This window comes from Perna viridis, chromosome 15 (genome assembly GCF_037379345.1).
Source record: "Perna viridis isolate PV_CMFRI_1.1 ecotype Kerala chromosome 15, ASM3737934v1, whole genome shotgun sequence".
Lineage (NCBI taxonomy): Eukaryota > Metazoa > Mollusca > Bivalvia > Mytilida > Mytilidae > Perna > Perna viridis.
Window position 1 is genome coordinate 8,262,373 of NC_142459.1, and position 20,785 is coordinate 8,283,157.

A 20,785-nucleotide genomic window follows, 5' to 3' on the forward strand; every position below is an offset into this window, starting at 1 on the left:
GTAGTATGTTCCGATCCACAATATCCGGAAAAAAATGGCCACAGCAATTGGTGTACCATTCATTTCTCATAAGGTTAAAGTACCGGTCCATATAGTATTCATACACTGCATATGGTAGAAGTGTAGAAAAATCCACCAAACAAACCATGCTTTTCGTTGTACATAATCATGCTTTATGTTTATGTAACAATAGTCCTTTCGAAATTTAGATCTGCATTTTCGACTTTGAAATCACTTTACAAGTCGTCACTCAGTTTATATGTAGCAGCCAAACTGACTTCAAAAAATGAGGACATTTAAAAGATAAAGGATGTAGCTTATGCCCCAAGTTTGCTCATTCGTCTTTCGTCTACATCGGACTTTGTATGAGAACTTCGGCGGGTGTTTCTAGAAAAGCAGGTGTTAGTGGAGCCCGAGTTGCTCATTTACCTCTGTTGCTTTGTACGTATTATTTTGGTTATTTTATGTTCTTTGTTGTATTTGTCTGTTTTCTTTCATGACTGGTCTTTTCCCTGGATTACATTCTTTTGATTTCCGCTAGAATATTGGTTCCCCTTATAACTCTTTATGTATGTATTTTCATTCTGCTTTTTTGAACTCTGTATATATGCTAAGGAAATGAGTAGACTAAGAAAATCTGCTGTCGTTTTATTCAATGAAAGGTTAATGTTTATAAACTCCTTTTTTACATCTGCAAGAACCTTCGTTTCACTTCTAACATCAACCTACTAAAAAATAATTAAGTGTAAATAGTTTTATATTCAGAAATTATATGGCAGTTATAATGTATATAAACATGGTAAATTTTAAAAAGTTGAACACCTTAAAACAAACGTTTTCGCACGGCGCAAGTTGGTAGGACCCAGAGGTCGACCTCCGAACAGATTGGACAAAACATAAAAACATTCATACACTTAATACAGCTCTGAATATGTAGACTACTGAATTGAGATTAAATTTGACATTTTATATAATACGAGTTTATGAGTCTGCCATGATAATAGTAGTCAAAGAATTAAAAATTTGATATTTATTATCAGAAATTAGCAATCCATACAAAGTAAACTCTTTATTCCAAAACATGTATAGGCAAAACTATTTAAATCCATTAAAACTTCCAACTTTTCATAGAATTCCATATTCTTTTTACATGATTAATGACCTGGAAACAATAAAAAAAAGTTTTTATTCCTTTTAATTCGTTTAGTACATGGTTATAATCATCAATCTTTCTCCCCAAACAATGCTGGCCTGATTGTGGTGGTAAAGAACCTTATCAACTGCTATGGTTCCCCTCTTTTTGCATTTACTTCATAAATTTTTGGGACGATAATCCTCTAAACCAATCTTTCTCATGTTCATCGTCTGAATATAGCTGAAATATTGCTGCTCGGACGTTAAACCACACAATCCATCAATCTCTAAACCAAAACCATCATTCCCTTTTTTGCTATGAAACCTTAATATAAATTGTAATGAAGATTCACCAACTATTATTCAAGTTACTGTGAAAGGAATATTGTTCGTGGGGTTCCAATTTTAGTGTTTTTCTTGGGTAGGCCAAACCACAAAATTTAGTTCCTAACGAAAAGGAGAATTCCATTGTTGGTGTACTAAAACTTCAAAACCACGAATGTAAGAATCCACGAACTAGTGTTTCTTCCAAAATCGAAATTTGGAATCCACGAATCGACGTACTTTCGTAGTATTGTACGGAACCCACGTATCGTCGAACGACGACGACATTGACGATAAATATATATAAATAAACGATTTTAAAAAATGCATTCGTGCGATGAAATTCACTTTTTTTTACGTAAGAAAAGACATAATTCCTTTAGAACTTTCAATCAATTAGTTCCTGTTAAGGAAAATTAAGCTTCCAGTGTTATTATGGAAATGTGGTTGGGATCTGTGTGTTACAATGTAGCTTTCATTTGGCCTCACTCCGAAACCTCTGGATCTTTCACTGAATAGTTAAAGCAATGTTGAAAAGTACGGATGCCACAGTCCGCACTAATTTAAACACTATAGAGTGGCAAACCCTTGCTTCCTCTTTACAAACAGCTCACTCTTCGGTCACTAGAAAAATACTGAAACAGCTCTCGGAAAGCTCAGAAAAGGGAATTTCCTAAGTAGGTCACCTGTTCCTTAAACTAAGAACTATTCAGCTGAGATAGCAGTGGTTGCCATTTTAAAAATCGGAGGGCGTACTTTGCTACAACCGCGGAGGTCGAATCGCTCCTTATTTGGTCCCTTTTTCCCAAATACGCCTAACCGCTTAATCGGTCCTAGTCTTCTTTTAAGGGTATGGTACTATGGTACAATTTCAAAGAAACCCATTCGCTTTCCAGGCAGTATCTGTACATCAGGAAAATGCTTGTTGCTGGTCCCTGTCTTTACCCTCATTCCTTATGCAACCACCAAAACTATTTCCAGCGTTCCGTGTCATGTTTGGCACCTTGTACTACAATTTCAAAGTAATCAATTTACTTATAGTCAAAGTATTCTCCCGACATCACGAAAATGCTTGGTTCTGAACCCGTTAAGTCCCTTATTCTAAAAGCATTTTAACTGCACTAAAATAAATCCCAGCCAAAACAAAAACAAAAACAAAAAAACAAGCAAACAAACATTCAAACTTGTTCAGAACAACACATGGTCTTCAGTGATGGGGAAAAACCTAAACCATACAGCAAGCTGTAACAGGCCCCAAATAAATGACAGAAATCGACTTAGTACATGTATAAAGCAAAAAACGTCAAATGAATAACGGAGAACATAAAAAAATGAAAACCACTGAACTTATGCTTCCTTTCTTGGGACAGGCACATGTCTGGGTTAAACATGATTGTGAGTGCTTGTCCAGTCGAATTAATGTCCGATTATAAAAAAACGCTTTTTTGGTCCGTAATACATAAACCATACAAGTAACAACACCAAGAATCAAGCCAAGTCTTCTGTTGTGGTATTGCACTTTGCGCTAAGAAATCTATTAACTTTTTTTGTTCCCGAAACCATGAAAATGCTCGTTTTGACACATTTGTTGGCCCCTAATCCTGAACGGTTTGGGTCACTCGTCCCCCCACCAAATCAATCAAATCCTTCCTATTGATGCATGGTACCTTGTGGTGCAATTAAAACAAATGAACATTACTAAAGTTACTGTCTGGACATGACGTGTCTACGGACGGCGCTATATTAGCGTGATACCATAATACGACCGCAATTTTATTTATGATATTGCAAATTAAAGGAGTCTAGTATGTCTTTGTTATATACACCCAATATTTTTTCATGCATAGAGAATTATTTGTAAAACCACAGTAAAAATAAGTTATAATTGCAAATCAATAGGCAGATTTCATTTTTCAACTATTTGTTATATGCTATAAGTAACTTTCTTACATTGAGCCACAAGCTTTCCTTCATTTTTACAATAAGAAACATTAGACATAAAGAATAACACCTAGATATGTAAAACTGTTAGCCATATTTACATAATTTTTTTTTTCGTTTTAAATTAGTTTCGTCAGCATTCAGTTCAAGTTTTATATAAATACTGAGTTATCGCCACAAAACTGGTTCCATTATCTGGTGAATTTCCGTTTCTGTGATTGTTTTGGCGTTTTCCACGACATTTTCCAATGGTGCGTCATTTTTTAATGGCTCGGTCAGTCCGAAGAACCGTTGTGCTTTCCATAAAGTTTGGGAGACAAAGCCTATTCAGCATACATACTGGGGAATACAATGTCTTCGTCTTCTAGTCTTGGATTACTTTAAACGATCTTGGTACTTGGCAAGCTTTCTCTCATGGGTTTCTTTAAATCTTGATTATCATGGAATAGCCACCTCTACGAGAATAATATACCTGCAGGTTCTGGACCAAAGCACGATATCTTGTTGAAGGGTTGTTATCATCTCTCTTGGGAATGTTGTCCTCAACGCCAGCTAGAATATCCCAGTCATTCCACTGGCTTTGATACTTGTGCTTCTACATGATTCTTTGCTTCCTTTATTGATATTGATGGACTTTGACCCCTAAAATACCTCAGTCTTTTCTCCTTCTATGTGTGTCAAAGGCTGCTAATATATATCAGAGTATATATATATATATATACTTGAAGATGACGCCATATGTATCTTACAGCCGTTAAGGCTGCCCTACGAGATGACAAAACGTGTTTAAAGTTCGCTAGTTGACCGCACAACTTACAATTAAGTTTTTCAATCAGTTTCTATATCGTACGGGTCGTGGTAGTTGATAGTATGTCGAAGAAAGAAGCTTTTCTGGCAATCCATTCTCCACATATTCTGCCAACTGATCTTTCCTGGTCTTGCAGATTACCATTTTATATATTGTCCTTAAGCTTGTCTCAGATCAACGGCTCTCACTTCGCAATCTTTTTCTATGCAATGACGACTTTCCCTCTGCACAAGTTCTTTTCTTTGTCTTGATTCAGCCGACTTCCATAACGGTTGCTGAATATTTACAAAGCAAAGTCGTCCTGATGTTACCACCACACTTATGTCTCTTTTTGAACCAAATTACTGCATAAATCTATAACCGCAATCTCAACTTCCCATTTGTCTTTTCTTGACTAAGACATTTAATCCTATCACTTCGTCATCCTTGATGTTCCTAAACATCATAACCTTTCTGGTTTTGGTGACTTTAATTCCTCTGTATTGGGAGCCAGTCGTAGTTGGAGTTAAGAACTCGTGCTTAATACCAATACTGCTAAACCTTTTGGAATCCCAAGTCATCTGCGTTAGTATCTGTAACACATCCGTTCCAGATTTTCAGTTCTGGTCAAAGGTACTTAACACATCAACAGTAGCTACGTGATTGTCGGTTATCAATATAGTTGTTCCCCTCAACAATAAACAGTGACAGGGTTACAGTTTCGAACTGATATAGATATTTAAAATCTAAAAAATCCTTCCAATTTAAGCCAATTTTCTTGTAACCAATTTTTTCTCCTAAACACATTGATGGGTATTCATAGCTGTAATGCAAAATCGGACATTTCTTTTATAATCTACATGGAATGCCATATGGATCTAGTAAAGAAGATGCTCTCGTAATCCTAAAAGTTGGATATCAAATTTCTTTCTTGGCTCCTGGGCATATTTATCTGGGTTGGTATCTGTTACCCCTATCTCTGTCTAGGTCACTGTGACTTTCTCTCAAAGAACTGCCTAACTTTCTGTTTTTGGGCAATTTAAGCAACCTTATTGTTTGTCCTCAAACGGTTTTTTCACAACGTTGAAGGGATTAGCTGTACAAAATTGCTGTACATCTTTTTCTTGCTTTTTCTCTTGTTTTTTTTCGGGGTTCGCTGCTTTACTCCATGTTGATAACTTTCCCTGTTGGCATCTATAAGTTCCTTTTATGCCTTCTGTACATGTATGGCTGCTTTCCTGTCTCACTTGGTTAAGTAACGTTGTTCTTTTCTCTGTTTGATTTTTCTGCCTTTGCTATTCGTCGAATCTAAACTTATTCGTTACCATTGCAAAATGATCATTGCTTTTATCTCCCTTCTACATCTTCTCCACATGATTTTTCGTCATCAAACTGGGTCCATTCTTTCTTACAAGCTTCTGCTGGCCACTTAAGTCTTGGTGATGGTGGGTCTACTGTGTCTCTCTGATCTTCCTAGCCTTTTTGTTGACATGAAAGGGTCTTGCCTTACTAGTCATGGGCTTCGCCATCGTCCGATTGATCCTCTCTACGTCAATGGAGGTGTTGAACTCTGTGGTGCGTTTTCTGACTACAACTGCAAAATCTAGAGGTGTCCTGTCTTATTGCCTGTGATTCATTACAGTTTCCATGAGAATCAACAAGATACCAGTTGCAAGAGTCCGAATGTGATAACAATCCCCTCATAAGTTTATCAAATATGGGTAAGAACGAAACTATCAAATACTAATCCAATTTCAAAATTATTCTGTCAAAATACATAATACATCAACGGAGGCGCTTGTATCGCATTAATGGTCCTGACTTAAAATCGTCCGTAAAGGTATTTCAAACGAAATAGTGGGTTGAATCTCGGTTTTACAGCGCGTCAAAATCTGTAGGTGAATATTCCGGTGGTTGTTAAATAGCACTTCCATGATTCAAAGTCATAATCGGTTAATCGGTGGTCATATCAGTACAAAACTATTTTACAAAAACAATCATTAGTCATTGTTTGAGAATGAACATGCTGTTTCTGTAGTTTCAATTATCTGGAGTCCTGATGGAGAAATTCCAGGTAAACATTTACCAAAAAGGAGGGTTTTAAGGAGGTAGACGATGGATGAGGGACATAACACTTGAAATCAGTGATATGTTTGTATCATTTTCGATTTCACCAAAGCCTTTTAAGCTTTCATTTGAAACCGGATGAAATCAATCCACGTTATTTTGATGCTTACATAAAATTGATATAAAGAGCCTGAATGCAAACGTTCCAATGATTTGTAAGAGTCGTATCCCTTACCTTAGGTCTACCTTCTTGAAGGATATATATGCAAGTGAAATTAAAGAATTTATAATCTTTTATATTTTTATTCTTTACAAGATTCTGAAGAAATTTATTCTCGTATGAATACAAAAATAAGTCTGCCAGGAGAGGAGCACAGTTACTGCCCATTGGAATGTCAAGTTGTTACTGAATATAGTTCATCAAAATGCGACAAATATATTGTCAATGAGGAAATTAAGCATGCTGCAAACCTGCTTTCCTGTGTAGCTTACTCTACCTTTCTGGGATGTTTTAGAAAGAAAATGTGGATTCGTAACTTAACACAACATTATTTTCCGAATCGGCAAACGATTTGCGAATAAGTCCTTTTAAACGCAATTTTAATTTATCATGTGACAACGCAGTGTAAAGAAATTAGATATCAAAAGGTTGACGAGAACTATTTTCCGAAAAACTGTAAAATTTTATATATTCTAGTAAATTTTTAGAATATTTAAGTATTCACACATGATTAATATCACTGCGAAAGTAGGTTGTAATACCGCTAGTTTGTTGTCCATCTTACACTGCCGGCAATATCTTTGTATGGTGGACTGACATCTATTTCGTGGGGCAAGATGAAAATCCAGCAATACACTTTTCTTTGAAAAGATTCCTTTGAAGATTGGGAATCTATTACAAGTAGGACAAGTCCTCAAATTTTGTTGAGATAAGGTATGAAGAACTAATTGTTGTTTAGGTTTTCACCTTTGTCAAAAGTAGTACATCTGTAATTGGCATTCCCTGGGGTCAAATGTCAAATACCTTGATAAGGCAATTGAGGCAATGTTTTTTCAAGTTTTGTCCGCAGGGACGACAACATATTCATCATGCATCGAGGAAAACCATTCAAGTATTTTGTGACCGTTGAATACGGTCGTTTATTGACATACTTTTTGAGAATGTCAATACGATTCCGTACCAACGATCGGATGGTACGTATCCAATCTGACAAAGACTCGACTTCAACTAGTATCGTTTAATGAAAGTAGACCTTAGCTAAGAAATCAGTAGTATATTTGAATGATATTATTTTTCATCATAGCCTGTCAAACGTTAATTTGAAAATTAATGAAACAAACCTATGTTAATAAGATGCTTATATGGGATTTACGTTAAATGGTTTACACTAACGTACCAATAATTTGTAAGAGTTATATATGACCCTTTACCTTGGTAAAAAAAAGTTTTAACGAAATCAAATAAAAAAGAGGTGCTACGCAGGCGACAAGCTAAGATCCATATTTTTTTCTGTAGCCCAACTAAAACAAGAAGCCTGAATCGCTCACTTGGCTTAAGTTGTGATTTTCAAGGTCAATAACTATAACAAAACAAGGACTTCTCTGACAATCTTATCATAAAAATAGTTTCATAAAGTGAAAGTCTTTATCTATTATAGTTCTCAAGATATTGGCTGAAAACTACTAAAACCCATTACCCTAACATTAAGTCGTCCGAAAACCTTAATCAATTAGATCTATGCAGAAATATTCATACTAAAATCAGTTCTTATTGATCTGGTAGTTTCAGAGGAAAATATTTTTGAACGAAATAACACTAAACTTGAGAAAAACGTCAGAAAAGGGTAATTACTCCAACATGGTTTAACAGAGTAAAACGAAAATTTGACAAGACATAGATCTCATCATGCTGAACACTTTTGCTCAAGTGAGAATTTGGCGAAATCTAACAATTTTGGAAATATATCAAACACAACTTCTGTCTGACCCCCTATGTTCTATTTTTTTGTACTAGCGGGTATGTTGTCCGACGGATCGAAATTTCCCTCTTCGGTTCTATGCGGAATACCCTGAGAAACATTCATACCAAGTTTGATTTTAATTGTTGAAGTAGTGTTAAAGGAAAAAGATTTTTGAAAAAAAAAATCTCAAAAGAGAAAAAAACGTTGAAAAGGGGCAATTAACAAATCAAATATTGGAAAAAAAGAAAACATTGAAAAAAAGATAGGGCTTACCATTCTGAACACTTTTACTCACGTATGAATATTACTATGTTTTATTTTTAGGAAACACAAGTTTTTTGCATAAAATCCTAAGGAACATTCATAACAAGTTGGTTACTTGGTCAAGTATTGTCAGAGGAGAAGAGGTTTGAAAAAAAACTGTTAACAACGACTGACACCAAGTGGTTACAATATCTGTTTTTCGTTCTTTCTGACTTCTTTTTCTAAAACAGTAAGCGCCACAAACTCCAAATTTATTAGGAACTTTCTTTAGTAGTTAATAAACTCACATCACAATTTTAGTTAAATTGGTCAAGAACAGAGTTATCGCACGGAAACAAAGTGTCCCCCAGACGCCATGGCAACGACTTCGCCGAATCCTTATAAAAAGATTGAGGTGCTATCCAGGTTATGAGCATACTTTTTTCTTAGGCCCCCTCCCAAAAAGTGGTCCCATCCAAGATTTAATTGTTACCAACTATTCAACAACGGCTGCAGAAATCGATAAAATAAACGAGGCTCTTATCAGCCAAAAAGAAATTGGATTGGCGGGCGGGTCAAAACCATATCCCTTTAGCTGTGTTCCATTGGTTATTGCTACTGCGAAGAATAAAATACTCACCTTAGCCACATAACGGTGGCGAAAAGCCTGATCGGCATAGGCAACTAAATGTACCACCATTAGATTGGCATACTCCACCATTTTGACAGGGTACTGACAAACATGGGTCGTTAGCTATAAAATTAATTTGTAGTACAGATCCAGTCTCAATATAAATCTTCATTTGTATTCGAAAAACAGAAAACTTCTACCATGGTTAGAATGTTTTGCCAGATAAAAAATCCCAACATCACTTCTATGCATAATAACACAAGGAGCATTCATATGGAGTTTTGGTAAATGGTACAGTCGTATCAATGGAGAAGAATTTTGAAAAAAAAATAATTAACAACGACGTCAACCGACGCCTAGTGATGTCAATAGCTCACTTGGCCCCCTAGGCCAGGTGAGCAAAAATCATCACCAAAATACAAATTTAAGGTTGTATTAAGGAGGTAAATATAAGGTAAGGGACACAACTTTTAAAATCATTGGAACGTTTGTATTTAGTGTCTTTATATCAATCTCATGTTAGGAACAAAGTAACCTGGATTTATTTTATTCGGTTTCATATGAAAGCTTGAAAGGCTTGGGTGAAATTGAATATGATACAAACATATCACTGATTTCAAGAGTTATGTCCCTCACCGAAGGTCTACCTCCTTAAGTAGTTCTCCGTCTAAGAAACAGGCGAAATGTGTAAAATGAAGCAATTCCGGAAATTTATACCATCGAATGACTTGAGTGCAACAATTTAGAATAATAATTGGAGAATTGGAAATCAAACCAAAAATAATAGAGTCGACTTACAAGTGGTGTGGTCCCACTAACCCCCTTATAAATCGAAACAATAAGAGATATCTGAAATCTGGTGAAAAAAAATGCAGGTCGAAATATCAAAAGGAACCCAATTCAAATAAATAAATAAATAAATAAATCAGACCAAAAAACAAAAGTCGATTTTTTGGTGGGGCTCCTTTGACACCTTACAACTCGAAAGTGGTCCAAAACACATCAAATCTGTTGAAATAATTTACACTTTTGGCCAATTAGTATAAAACGGAAGGGGCCAGAAACTCATAATTATAAAGAATTTTTCTTAAGTGGTAAGTTGAATCATGTCATAGAAGTTGGTCCGATGAGGGCAAAATTTGGCCTCAAAAACAAAATTTACATAAAGAAAACTTTTTAGTTTTTTTTCCAGCTCTTTAAATTGTTTTATAGTTGGTTTGAATGGTTTATGGTAATAGTTTGAACATAAACAGTCGTATATGCCCTTCAAACTTCAAGCAGTTTTTTCTCTATTTTACCAATGGCCACATGTGTGTTACAACTCGTGTAAAAAATATTTTGAGTCAACAGATGTGTGGCCACTTCCGTTCCATGCAAAAACCATCTTAAAAGGTTTTAGTAAAAGTTACATAAATGCATACTATTATTTCTGGAATAACGTCATAAATATCGTCAAAAACATCTTATATTCAGTGTTTGCGACCCTTTTACTTTACTATTACTACCTAGAAATCAGCTGTCACCAAATATTCAAAAATGCCCATATTATGAGGCCAAAAGGGGTCTTTACTGAACTTTTATAACAATTGGTTTACAACAACTAAAGTATGTTTGAAACCTAAGTGTCTACGGACAAAGACAACGACAAGGACTACAATATTTTTGCGGTCGTATAGAAAATGCAGGGAATCAAATCCATTTTCCAAGTACATTTGTATATGTATAACCTCAAGTAATAACGATAACAAGGTTTGTAAAGTTTGCCTTCTTATATTGAAAGGTCACATTTAGTTGCAAATGGCTGGAAAAAGGTCTCACCCCTTTTCTCTGTACATAAATGCATCAAGAAATATCTACACCATAGTACTTCAGGGTAAATTTTAATAGCTTTTTGGTTGTTCTCTAGATGTTTTAAATACATTTAAGGTAATAAGGTAACCAAACTGAGAATGTGCCACAGTTGTCCGAATTTTACATAAAATGGTATTTAATTACTTACTTTCACACAAATCACCTACAAAGGGAAATGGACACTGACAAACTCCATTCATACAAGTCCCACCATTCTGACAATTAACATCATTACATGGGTTAGGCGATACTGCAATATAATGTAAAAAAATATTTCAATTGGGAAATTGACTTATTACAGTAGAATATAAAACTTTAAAAATCTAGAGGCTCTAAGAAACCTGAATCGCTCATCTTGCTTGTTTAGCAACATTCCATTTTTGTAAAAGCAATAAATTTTTATGAATAAAAATTCCTAACACACCTTCCCAAGGAACAATCATATCAATTCTAATTTAATTCTGACCAGTAGTTTCTGAAGAGAAATTTTTTTTATAAGTAATAACATTGAAAATAGCAAAAAGAAATAAAATAAAATAACTCCAACATGGCTTGATAGATTTACACGAAACATAGACCACAAAAAGAGCTTAAAATACAGTACACTTTAAAACATTTAGGTCAGAATTTATCTAAAACTCGAAGTTTTGGAGATATATGCCAAAAGTTTCTGAATTATTTTAGTAATAGCGGTCATGGTTTCCAGGAATCAAAAATGCCAGCTTCAGTTCAATGCAGAATACCATAAGAAATATTCAAACCAAATTTGATTCTAATTAGTTCAGTAGTGTTGCAGAAGAAAGTAACAACATTAAAATAGCAAAAATGGGGGAGGGGCAATAATTCTAATATTGCTCGATAGATTTCCACGAAAATTTGACCACATATAGATCTCAACACGCTGCACACTTTTATTCATAAAATAATGTGGTTAAATCCAGCTGGTTTTGAGACATGCAAAAAACTTCCGTCTGGCACTTTTGTTCTATTTTTGGTCACAGCAGCCATGTCTTATCAACGAATCAAATATTCATACATTAGTTCCATTCAGAATACCATCTGGAACAATCATATAAATTTACATTGAATTCTCTCCAATAGTTTCTGAGGAAAAATGCAAAAAAGTGTAAAAGAAAATAACTCCAACGTGACTTATAAGACTTACAAAGCAAGAGACTTGCCTAAATCGCTCACCTAGTTAAAGTTTTGCCTATTATAGGCAAAAACATTAACAAAGATTTGTCCAAATATTTTGCCTCATAAAAGACTTTGGTAAGACTCATCATAAGGACCATTTTTTTCAGCAACCGAAAGTTTATATATTGGATCTGTATATTTTTCAAGATATTGGCTGAAAACTGTAAAAAACAAGTAATTTTTCACCTTTCTCTTGCAATAACTCTATCAAAGAGTCGTCCGACAACTCTGATCCCAATGCAGACTTGTGTTTGCCTTGTAATAAGGATCATGTCAGCAATGGAATGAAATGTGCTTAAACCAACAGTTTTGGAGATGAATAAGAAAAACTTCTGACTGACCCGTTTGTTTTTTTTTAGTATAGGCGGCCATATTTTTCGACGGATCAAAAAATCCCCACATCAGACCTATGCAGGATACCCCAAGATGTAATCAATCTGAGTGAAGGCAACACGTCACATGGACTTCGGCCAGGTTAGTTAAACAATTAATCACAGGTATATCTCAACACGCCGCACACTTTAACCAATGTCAGAGTTTTGCTTAACCTAACAGTTGTGGAGATATATGCAAAAAGCTTCCGGCCTACCCCTTTATTCTCTGATTAATAAATGATTTAGTAGTGTTAGGGGAGATAATTTGGAAAGTATTAACACTAAAATAGCAACAATAAGGGGATATTTTCTCCAACATGACGGCAGATTTACAAGAGAACTGGACCACAGACAGATCTAATCACGTTGCACACATTTAACCTGATGTCAGAAGTTGGCTTAACCTAATAGTATGTGGGCACAAGGCACCCTCTATTAAAATATCAATTTCAGGTACCCTAATACCTCCCATTTACGAATCATGTTATCGCCATTTTCTTTTTTTTTTTGGTCACTTTTTTATATCTCGATGAAATAAAATTCCATATTTACTGTATAAACATCAGTGATTTACCGAATGTTCCCAGTGTTATAAATTCGGTAATTTCACTCTCGGTCTTTCTCTCGCCAAAATGTCACAACTTTGATATCAATCCGACAAACACAGAACTTAAAACTCATGTTGAAAATATCGAAAATAAATTATAAATAAATTATGAAGAAAATCTATATAATAAATAGGATAATCAATTGGTTATCTTGAATAAGTAAAATATGATCACTTTTGCCAAGAACGCTTGAGGAATTAACTCGTGCTCGGAACAGTTTCCGATCACTCGTGAAAGAGTAATCAAGGGCGGTAATCAAAAGAATGCAATCCAGGGACAAAGACCAGACATGGAAAACAGACGTACACAACAAAGAACACAATGTAACTGAAATCATACACAAAAAGCAACAAAATTAAATGAGCAACTCGGACTCCACTAAAAACTAAACCGGTAGGGTAAGCTTCCTCTGCTGTTCCAGAAACACCCGCCGAATTGCTCATAAAAGTCAAGTCCGGGGTTGACGAAAGAGGAAAGGAAAACTATGACACGTTGAACAAATCAGTTTTCATGGTGCAGATGAATAACCTAGGCGTTCTTCGGTACTTGCGATAATATTTTGGTGATTCACTCTTTCCAATCAATTATCCTGTTTTTCCTTTTTTTATTCTTTTAACTTCCTCTTTTTTCAGAACGAAGTAAATTATTTTGGTATTATTTTACTTCACGTAATTTGCTTAATTTTGATTGGTTAAACACGAGGGTAATATCCTGCTCTGTCACATGTTTCAGATGGTTATTTTTGTCTATTACCCTCTCTTGAAGAGCTACACTGGATCTGATAAATATATGGTACCAGTTTTAACTTAGTAAGGAACCAATATGCGCAACGTCAAAATCAATAACTGATCTAACATTGATCAATAAGTGCAATTTAGCAGACTCTAATTGTTATGTCATATTTCACATTGAAAAGTGATTGAGTTTGAACCGGAAGTGTTCAAATAAGAGTTTATGTCGAGTTGAAAATTTCCTGACTTTTTTTTTATTTAACGTTATTTCTTAAATCTTGGCTTTTTGTGTCAGTGGGGTACAAATATAGGCTTGTACTATAATAGAATCCAAGAATATTTTTGGCGACATATCAATTTGGTAATTGGAGGTATAAAGGTACAGGATGAATATAATGAAATTGATGAATGGGAGTGCATGGTGGACCCTACCAGCCAATGGACTACAACGGTTTGGAGATATATGAAAAAAAATTCTGTCAGTCTCCTGTTCTATTTTTAGTGATGACCAGCCATGTTTATCGACCGATTCAAAATCCCTACTATGCAGAAACCCGTAAGTAGTATTAGAGAAAAAAGATTTTTTTTTTTAAATAAACGACAACAGCCCTCATAACCTAAAAAAAACCAATCACAATGTTTGTAATCTTTGCCTTTTTCAAATATTGAAAGGTTATATTTACTTAAAATGGACTATGGACAAATAACTTTTTCTCTATACATGCATGCAGTCAAAAAATACATACCCGACAGATGCTTCAGGACAAGTTTTAATAACTGTTATATTTTTAATATATTTTAGAAACAAAATAGCAGATCCAATAGAGAATAATGATGTGCCACCCAAAACCTTAATTTTAACATAACATAGTACTTAAGAAGGTTGGGTATGGGTAATGGTAAGGGATACAACTCTTACAAATCATTGAAACATGTTAGATCATCAAAGAAACATTTTGTTTCAAGTGAAATTTTAAAAGGCTGTGGAGAAATTATATATACATGTAATACAAACATATCATTGATCTCTTAATTACTTACTTTCACACAAGTCACCAGTAAAGTTACTGGGACACTGACAAACTCCATCCACACAAGTACCCCCATTCTGACAATTTATATCATCACATGGGTCAGGCAATACTGCAAAAATAACACATATAATATTTTTTTAATTTGTAAATTTGACTTCTTACAGTAGAATATAAAGTTCTATTTTTGTAAGAGCGGCTATGTTACCTATAGAACATTCATATCAATTTTCATTGAATTCTATTCAGTAGTAATTTCTGAGGAGCACATTCTATAATACAAAAAATTGCAAAAAAGGAGGGCAATATTTCCAACATGCCTTAAAAAATTTACATGGAAATTTGACCACAGATATATCTCATCATGCTAAATACTGATTGGGGCTTAACCTCACAGTTTTTAAAATGTATACGGGAAAATATCTGTCTGACTCCTATGTTCTATTTTCAGTAAGGCTGCCACGTTTTTTCAATGGACCAAAAATCCCAACATCAGTTCTATGCAGAACACCTTATGTATCATTCGTACCAAGTTAGGTTCTTACTGGAGTGGTCGTGTCAGGTGATAAAGTGTGAAAAAAAAAAATTATAAAAATAGAGAAAAAAAAACATTGAAAAGGGACAATAACTCCACCATGGCTTTTCACGAAAATCTAACCACTAATATATCTTATTATACTGAACAATTTTACCCCACCTCAGATTTGGCGAAAAACAAACGGTTTTGGAAATATTCTGTCCGACCCCTCTATTTATAGTAACAACCACTACTGTTGTTAATGGATCAAAATTCCCCACATCAATTTTAAGCAGAATATCATAAAGAACATTCAAATCAAGATATGGTCTAGTAGTGTCACAGGATAAGATTTTTAAAAATAATATGAAAAATGGCCCAAAACTGTTCAAAAAGGGAAATATCTCATATATGGATAACAGATTTTCACGTAATTTAGACCAGAGATAGATATAATAATGTTAAACACTTTTACCTAATGTCAGAATTCGGTTTAACCTAACAGTGTTGGAGTTATATGCAAAAAACTTCTATCTGATCCTTTGTTTTATTTTTAGTAACAGCGTCCATGTTTTTTGACAAATCGAAACTCTGTACATCAGTTCTATGCAAAATATCCTATGGAACAATCACACTAAGTTTGGTACTGATTAGTTTTGTAGTTATAGAGGATAAGAGTTTGGAAAAATCGAAAAAACGTAGCTAACGACGACGACAACAATGGAGGGTGACTAAGGCGCCAAGTGATGGGAAAACTCACATGGCCGTTTTTTACCCTTTTTGGACATTTATTTAAAACGGTGAGAGCCAAAAACTCTAAATTAAATGGGATTAAATTAAATCAGGTTCCTCAAAATGATAAAAGAATCTCAAGGGATAATTTTATCCAGAAATACTGTGAGCATGTAAGAGCATTTTAAGGAACAATGCATTTGCAGAACACCTCCCCCCAAAAGAAAGAAAAATCATTCATATTTAAAAAAAAATTAATAGGAGGCACACAATAGCATGTGAGTTCTATCAAATTCCAGTCAACTGTTTAAGAGAAGTTTCGGATTTGATTTTGTTACTTGATTTTTAACCTTCACATCAGTGGAAGAGTACTTACTTTCACAGAAATCGCCACTAAAGTTTGTTGGACACTGACAAACGCCATTGACACATGTGCCTCCATTTTGACAAGTGACATTGGTACAGAGGACAACTGAAACAAGATTTCTGTATGTAGTCACGAATCCATAATAAAACGATAAAAAGTTTTAAATATATGCAGAAAAAATGATAAAAGACATTTCGTTAACTCTAACATACAAGGAAGCATCTTAAAAGAGGTTCAGGTAGTGGGTCAAAAATAGTATGAAAAAAACATCCATTTTGAAAATTCAATTTGATTATTTGCACCATTAGAATCACGGAAAAAGACAAAATTTTCTATATTATATCATATCATATCTTTTTGGTAAATTGAGTTATAATATTATTGAAATGCACTATTGAAACATTTCTGAGCAAATCCAGTGGTGCAGAGATTAAACACCTACTCTTTCCAAATAGAGAAATCATCCTTGAGTGAAACTATATTGTCAGTTCAGTGGATTTCTGAGACGCACGTTTCTGATTTTTTCCATTTTGCTTAATTCTTACAAAAACTTACACTTAAATTGAAAAAAAAGAATAGCATGAGACAATACCATACATTGGTTTAATTGACATCCTGACATGCAGTACTAAACTGTGCCTAATAATGCAAAAAAATAGTATAATACATTCCCAACATTAACAAACGCTGAGAGTAGTGCGTATGCATAGGGCTCCGCCACAGGAGGCTAAATTGCCCGACCATTACCACCTCTCCCTATTTCCAGTGGCCACCGAAATTTGTCGACCCCATTGTCCTTATGTCCATCCCATTTTTCATTACATCATCATCTCATGTTCATTTTATCATCCATTTCATATCCATCTCCTGAATAAAGCTGAAATATTGCTGTTCGGGCTTTAAACCCCAACAATCAATTAATCATACAAATGAATTCATACAGTTTCATTGATCATCATCAGATATGATGAATTATCTCATTAATGTTTTTTAAGGCAAAACCATATTTAAATCTATGGTCTGTAATGTTATCATTGTCCTTACTAAAAGGTTTCTTTACCTTGAATTGTACTATTTTTTGGTGTAGAAGTAGGCAGTTTCTCAGTTGTTGTATGGTACACTTGAACCCATGGAAACAACTGCATAATCTTGTAGTAGTTTTCCAAAGGTATAACTGGCATATATAGAGAATAAAAGTAGCCAGTCCATGGAACATATGGTGTTTGCACGGGCTGTTGGTACCAGTTCCCATTTGGGCGATGGAGGTAGTGGTACCAAGCTGTAAATCGTTTAAATTTTTAAAAAAGCTTTTTGTCAGAATCATACACATTTTTGTAACATGCGATACAACTTAAAAGTTACTATGCGTTTTTTATTGTTGTCATGAAGTTAGTACTTTTATGGGTTCTATATGATGAATGTATAATTGATAATTCCAATTTGTCTTAGAAAATAATTCGCATCGAAGACCCAACAGTTTCTATTACGTTGCACATTTTGCATGTTCCTAGCTTGAGTGCTACTTAACAGTACACGTTATTAACTTATATCTATGGAATAACTGATTGTTGTCTCTGTATGCCGTTATTTAAAGTTAAATGTTAAAAGAACAGATTATCAAAGAAGTAAAATAAAAAAAAGAACAAAAATTTACATCGATACGATTAAATAAGGAGAGTTACGTTATCGCATCTACAATTTTCACAATGTATAAAAAGTTTGAAAGCATAAATACACTGTAAATTCAAAAAACGTTTTCCATTTCGTCATTGAAGACCAAAATACCAATTATATACATATTCCAAATATCAGTATGTTGTACACGTGTTTCAGTGACTTATTTCTCACCAGCTTAATAAAAAAACCAAAAAAACTATGGTAGTTAACGATGAAAGAAACAATTTATATACAAGAAGTTCCCGAAACTGGATTTATCGATTGATTGGTTGATTGGTATTTAACGCCAAAGCAACAATATTTAAGTGATATCTGGGCATTGAACATTAAATGGCTGATAAAATGAATATTAAATTATGGGGAAATAAAATAATAAGATGAAAAACAAATGATATGGTTGACGAGTTTCGATTGCCGCTAGTAAATGGGAGAAGTGGGTAGGGTCGGGCAATTTAGCCTCCTCTGTTGAAACCGAAGCACGTTTTCCAGTCGAATACCAAAGAAAGTTTCCTTAAAGGAGGAAAAGCTGAGGGCAAACCATAGTGGTGCCCCTTTTTATAGAAAAAAGCTACATTCCTAGCCCGTTAAAGAACCCTGATGTTGTATTCGTCACGCGTAGAAGCCCCGGTTTTGCTACAGGAGTTAAATTGTCCGACCCTACCCCTCTCCCTATTTTCAATGTCAAGCAATAGTTTACCATACTTTTCATATGTCTTATCCCATTACCATGTCAGGTTCATTTTATCATCCATTTCATGTTCATCGTTTGGATATAGTGTAGTTGGGGCGTTACACACTAATCAATTGATCAATCCTTGGCAACTATGTTTTCTGTTGAATTTAAATAAAGCAAGAAACATTATTGCAAGGAATAAACGGATCACAAAATAAGAAAAGTAACTTTTCCCTACCTGCTGAATTGTACAGAACCGCAATTCCTAATAGTACATGTAACAGCATGATAATATCGGAAAACTAGAGGGTACTGCAGTAAACCTCCCTATATATTTTCAGTTTGCTGCAGATCTATCGGTGACAGACCCTATCATGTGACACAAAATGGTCTCGCCTACGGAATGTCGTACAAATTCTAATTTGTAATTTAAAAAAAAATTTATATGCATTTCCTGTTTTTATTTTTAAAAATACTTTTACCTTGTGAAATCTATTTGAAAGATTCGGCTGTCTACTTCATATGTGCAGCAATATATCAGCTTCTCTTTAATACGAAGTTTGCATCTCATAGTTAATAAAATATGCACTTATTATTAGAATTTAAAACAAACAAATAAATACAAAAACGTGCCATCGTGATTTTGACATGCGACATATTACCAATAAAGTGCTCCTTGCATGAACTCTCAATAAGTTAAGATCGTATCGTATTTTGTCATAACGGAACAAACAAATATTAGATCCAGTATTTTTTTTCGTACAGTGAATGTACTACGGTTTTACCATATTTGACCTTTGTGTGCACATCACAAAGCTACAACGAAACTTCTTACAGTTCATTTAATATTGGGTATACTGTGCCTAAATCAGCGAGCATACATGTACCGTCTGTGCAAGATGCGTAAAAATAATAATGGACATTACAAAGGGGGGGGGGTCGACCCGGATAAATATGTTTGCTTCGAAAGTGCAGTATTTTTATTTATATTTAACAAGCAAGCAAGATCAATATTTCTATTTGAAAATCTGTCTTGTTAATTAATGGGGGAGTTTTTTTTCAATAAATGAGTAACTTGAACAATTTTCCCCCAAAAATTCCAACCCTACACCCCACTTTTCCATCGCTCTCAAAACGGTCAATAACTTTATAGCACTTCGCAATACTTTACATTTTTTATCCTTTAGGGCATAATCTAGCAACATTCATTTCAGTTTTGGCCTGTCAGATCAATTTGTACAGATACAGTTCCCATGGATGGTGGGAATATTTTTACACATATCACATGACGTAAATAAAATTCAGACGACTGCTGCAAAAAAAAATCTTGGAAAAACTATGCTTCGATTTTTGATATTATGTTCTGTTTATACTTTTCGAGGCGGGTTAGGTACAGACAACAGCAGCAGTGGAACAGCAGAGATACACGTACGTACATCCACGTGTTTCCCTCAGTTTTTATGAACATATCATAACATTTACCTCTTTAAATAAGTAAAACAAATAGAAAAAGACTTGAAACTATCAGAAAAGATGAATCTATTTTTATTGAAACGTAATCTTAACCAATATTTTTTTATTTGTTTGATTGAAGGAAATGATGAATTTTCCCCGTAAGGACAGTCACTTTTTGTTACTTCCGGGACATGACTGTTTCTTTGTTAGTATACTGAGGAACCTTAAGGGAAATTTAGAAAGTACACGTATTAACGGTAGAGCTCACACCGCTTCGCGGGGCTCGCTACTACTATATACCAACTTTGACCTTAGAACCCTTATGGCAACTATATAAGCCGGAGATTTATTTATCCATAAAATCAGGCCCCGAAACCACATAACAGGAACAAAATTACTTAAGTTTGAGAAAACTTTCAACAATGGAACTATAATTGCAACTTTATCATCGAAAGGTTTGGATATCCTTACAATAAGGCCTCAG

At 34.5% G+C, this 20,785-nt stretch overlaps 1 protein-coding gene across 1 annotated transcript; it reads right to left on the reverse strand.

Moving 5' to 3' along the window:
* Nucleotides 1–635: 635 nt before the first annotated feature.
* On the reverse strand, nucleotides 636–19,257 carry LOC148596803 (uncharacterized). Its single transcript, XM_088563380.1, has 6 exons — nucleotides 19,085–19,257; nucleotides 17,557–17,775; nucleotides 16,506–16,601; nucleotides 11,088–11,189; nucleotides 9,098–9,211; nucleotides 636–728 (listed from the first exon to the last, which is right to left on the reverse strand). Exons 1-5 carry the CDS (start codon nucleotides 19,131–19,133, stop codon nucleotides 9,099–9,101), a joined length of 579 nt encoding a protein of 192 aa, XP_088419506.1. The 5' UTR covers nucleotides 19,134–19,257; the 3' UTR covers nucleotides 636–728; nucleotide 9,098.
* Nucleotides 19,258–20,785: the final 1,528 nt, after the last annotated feature.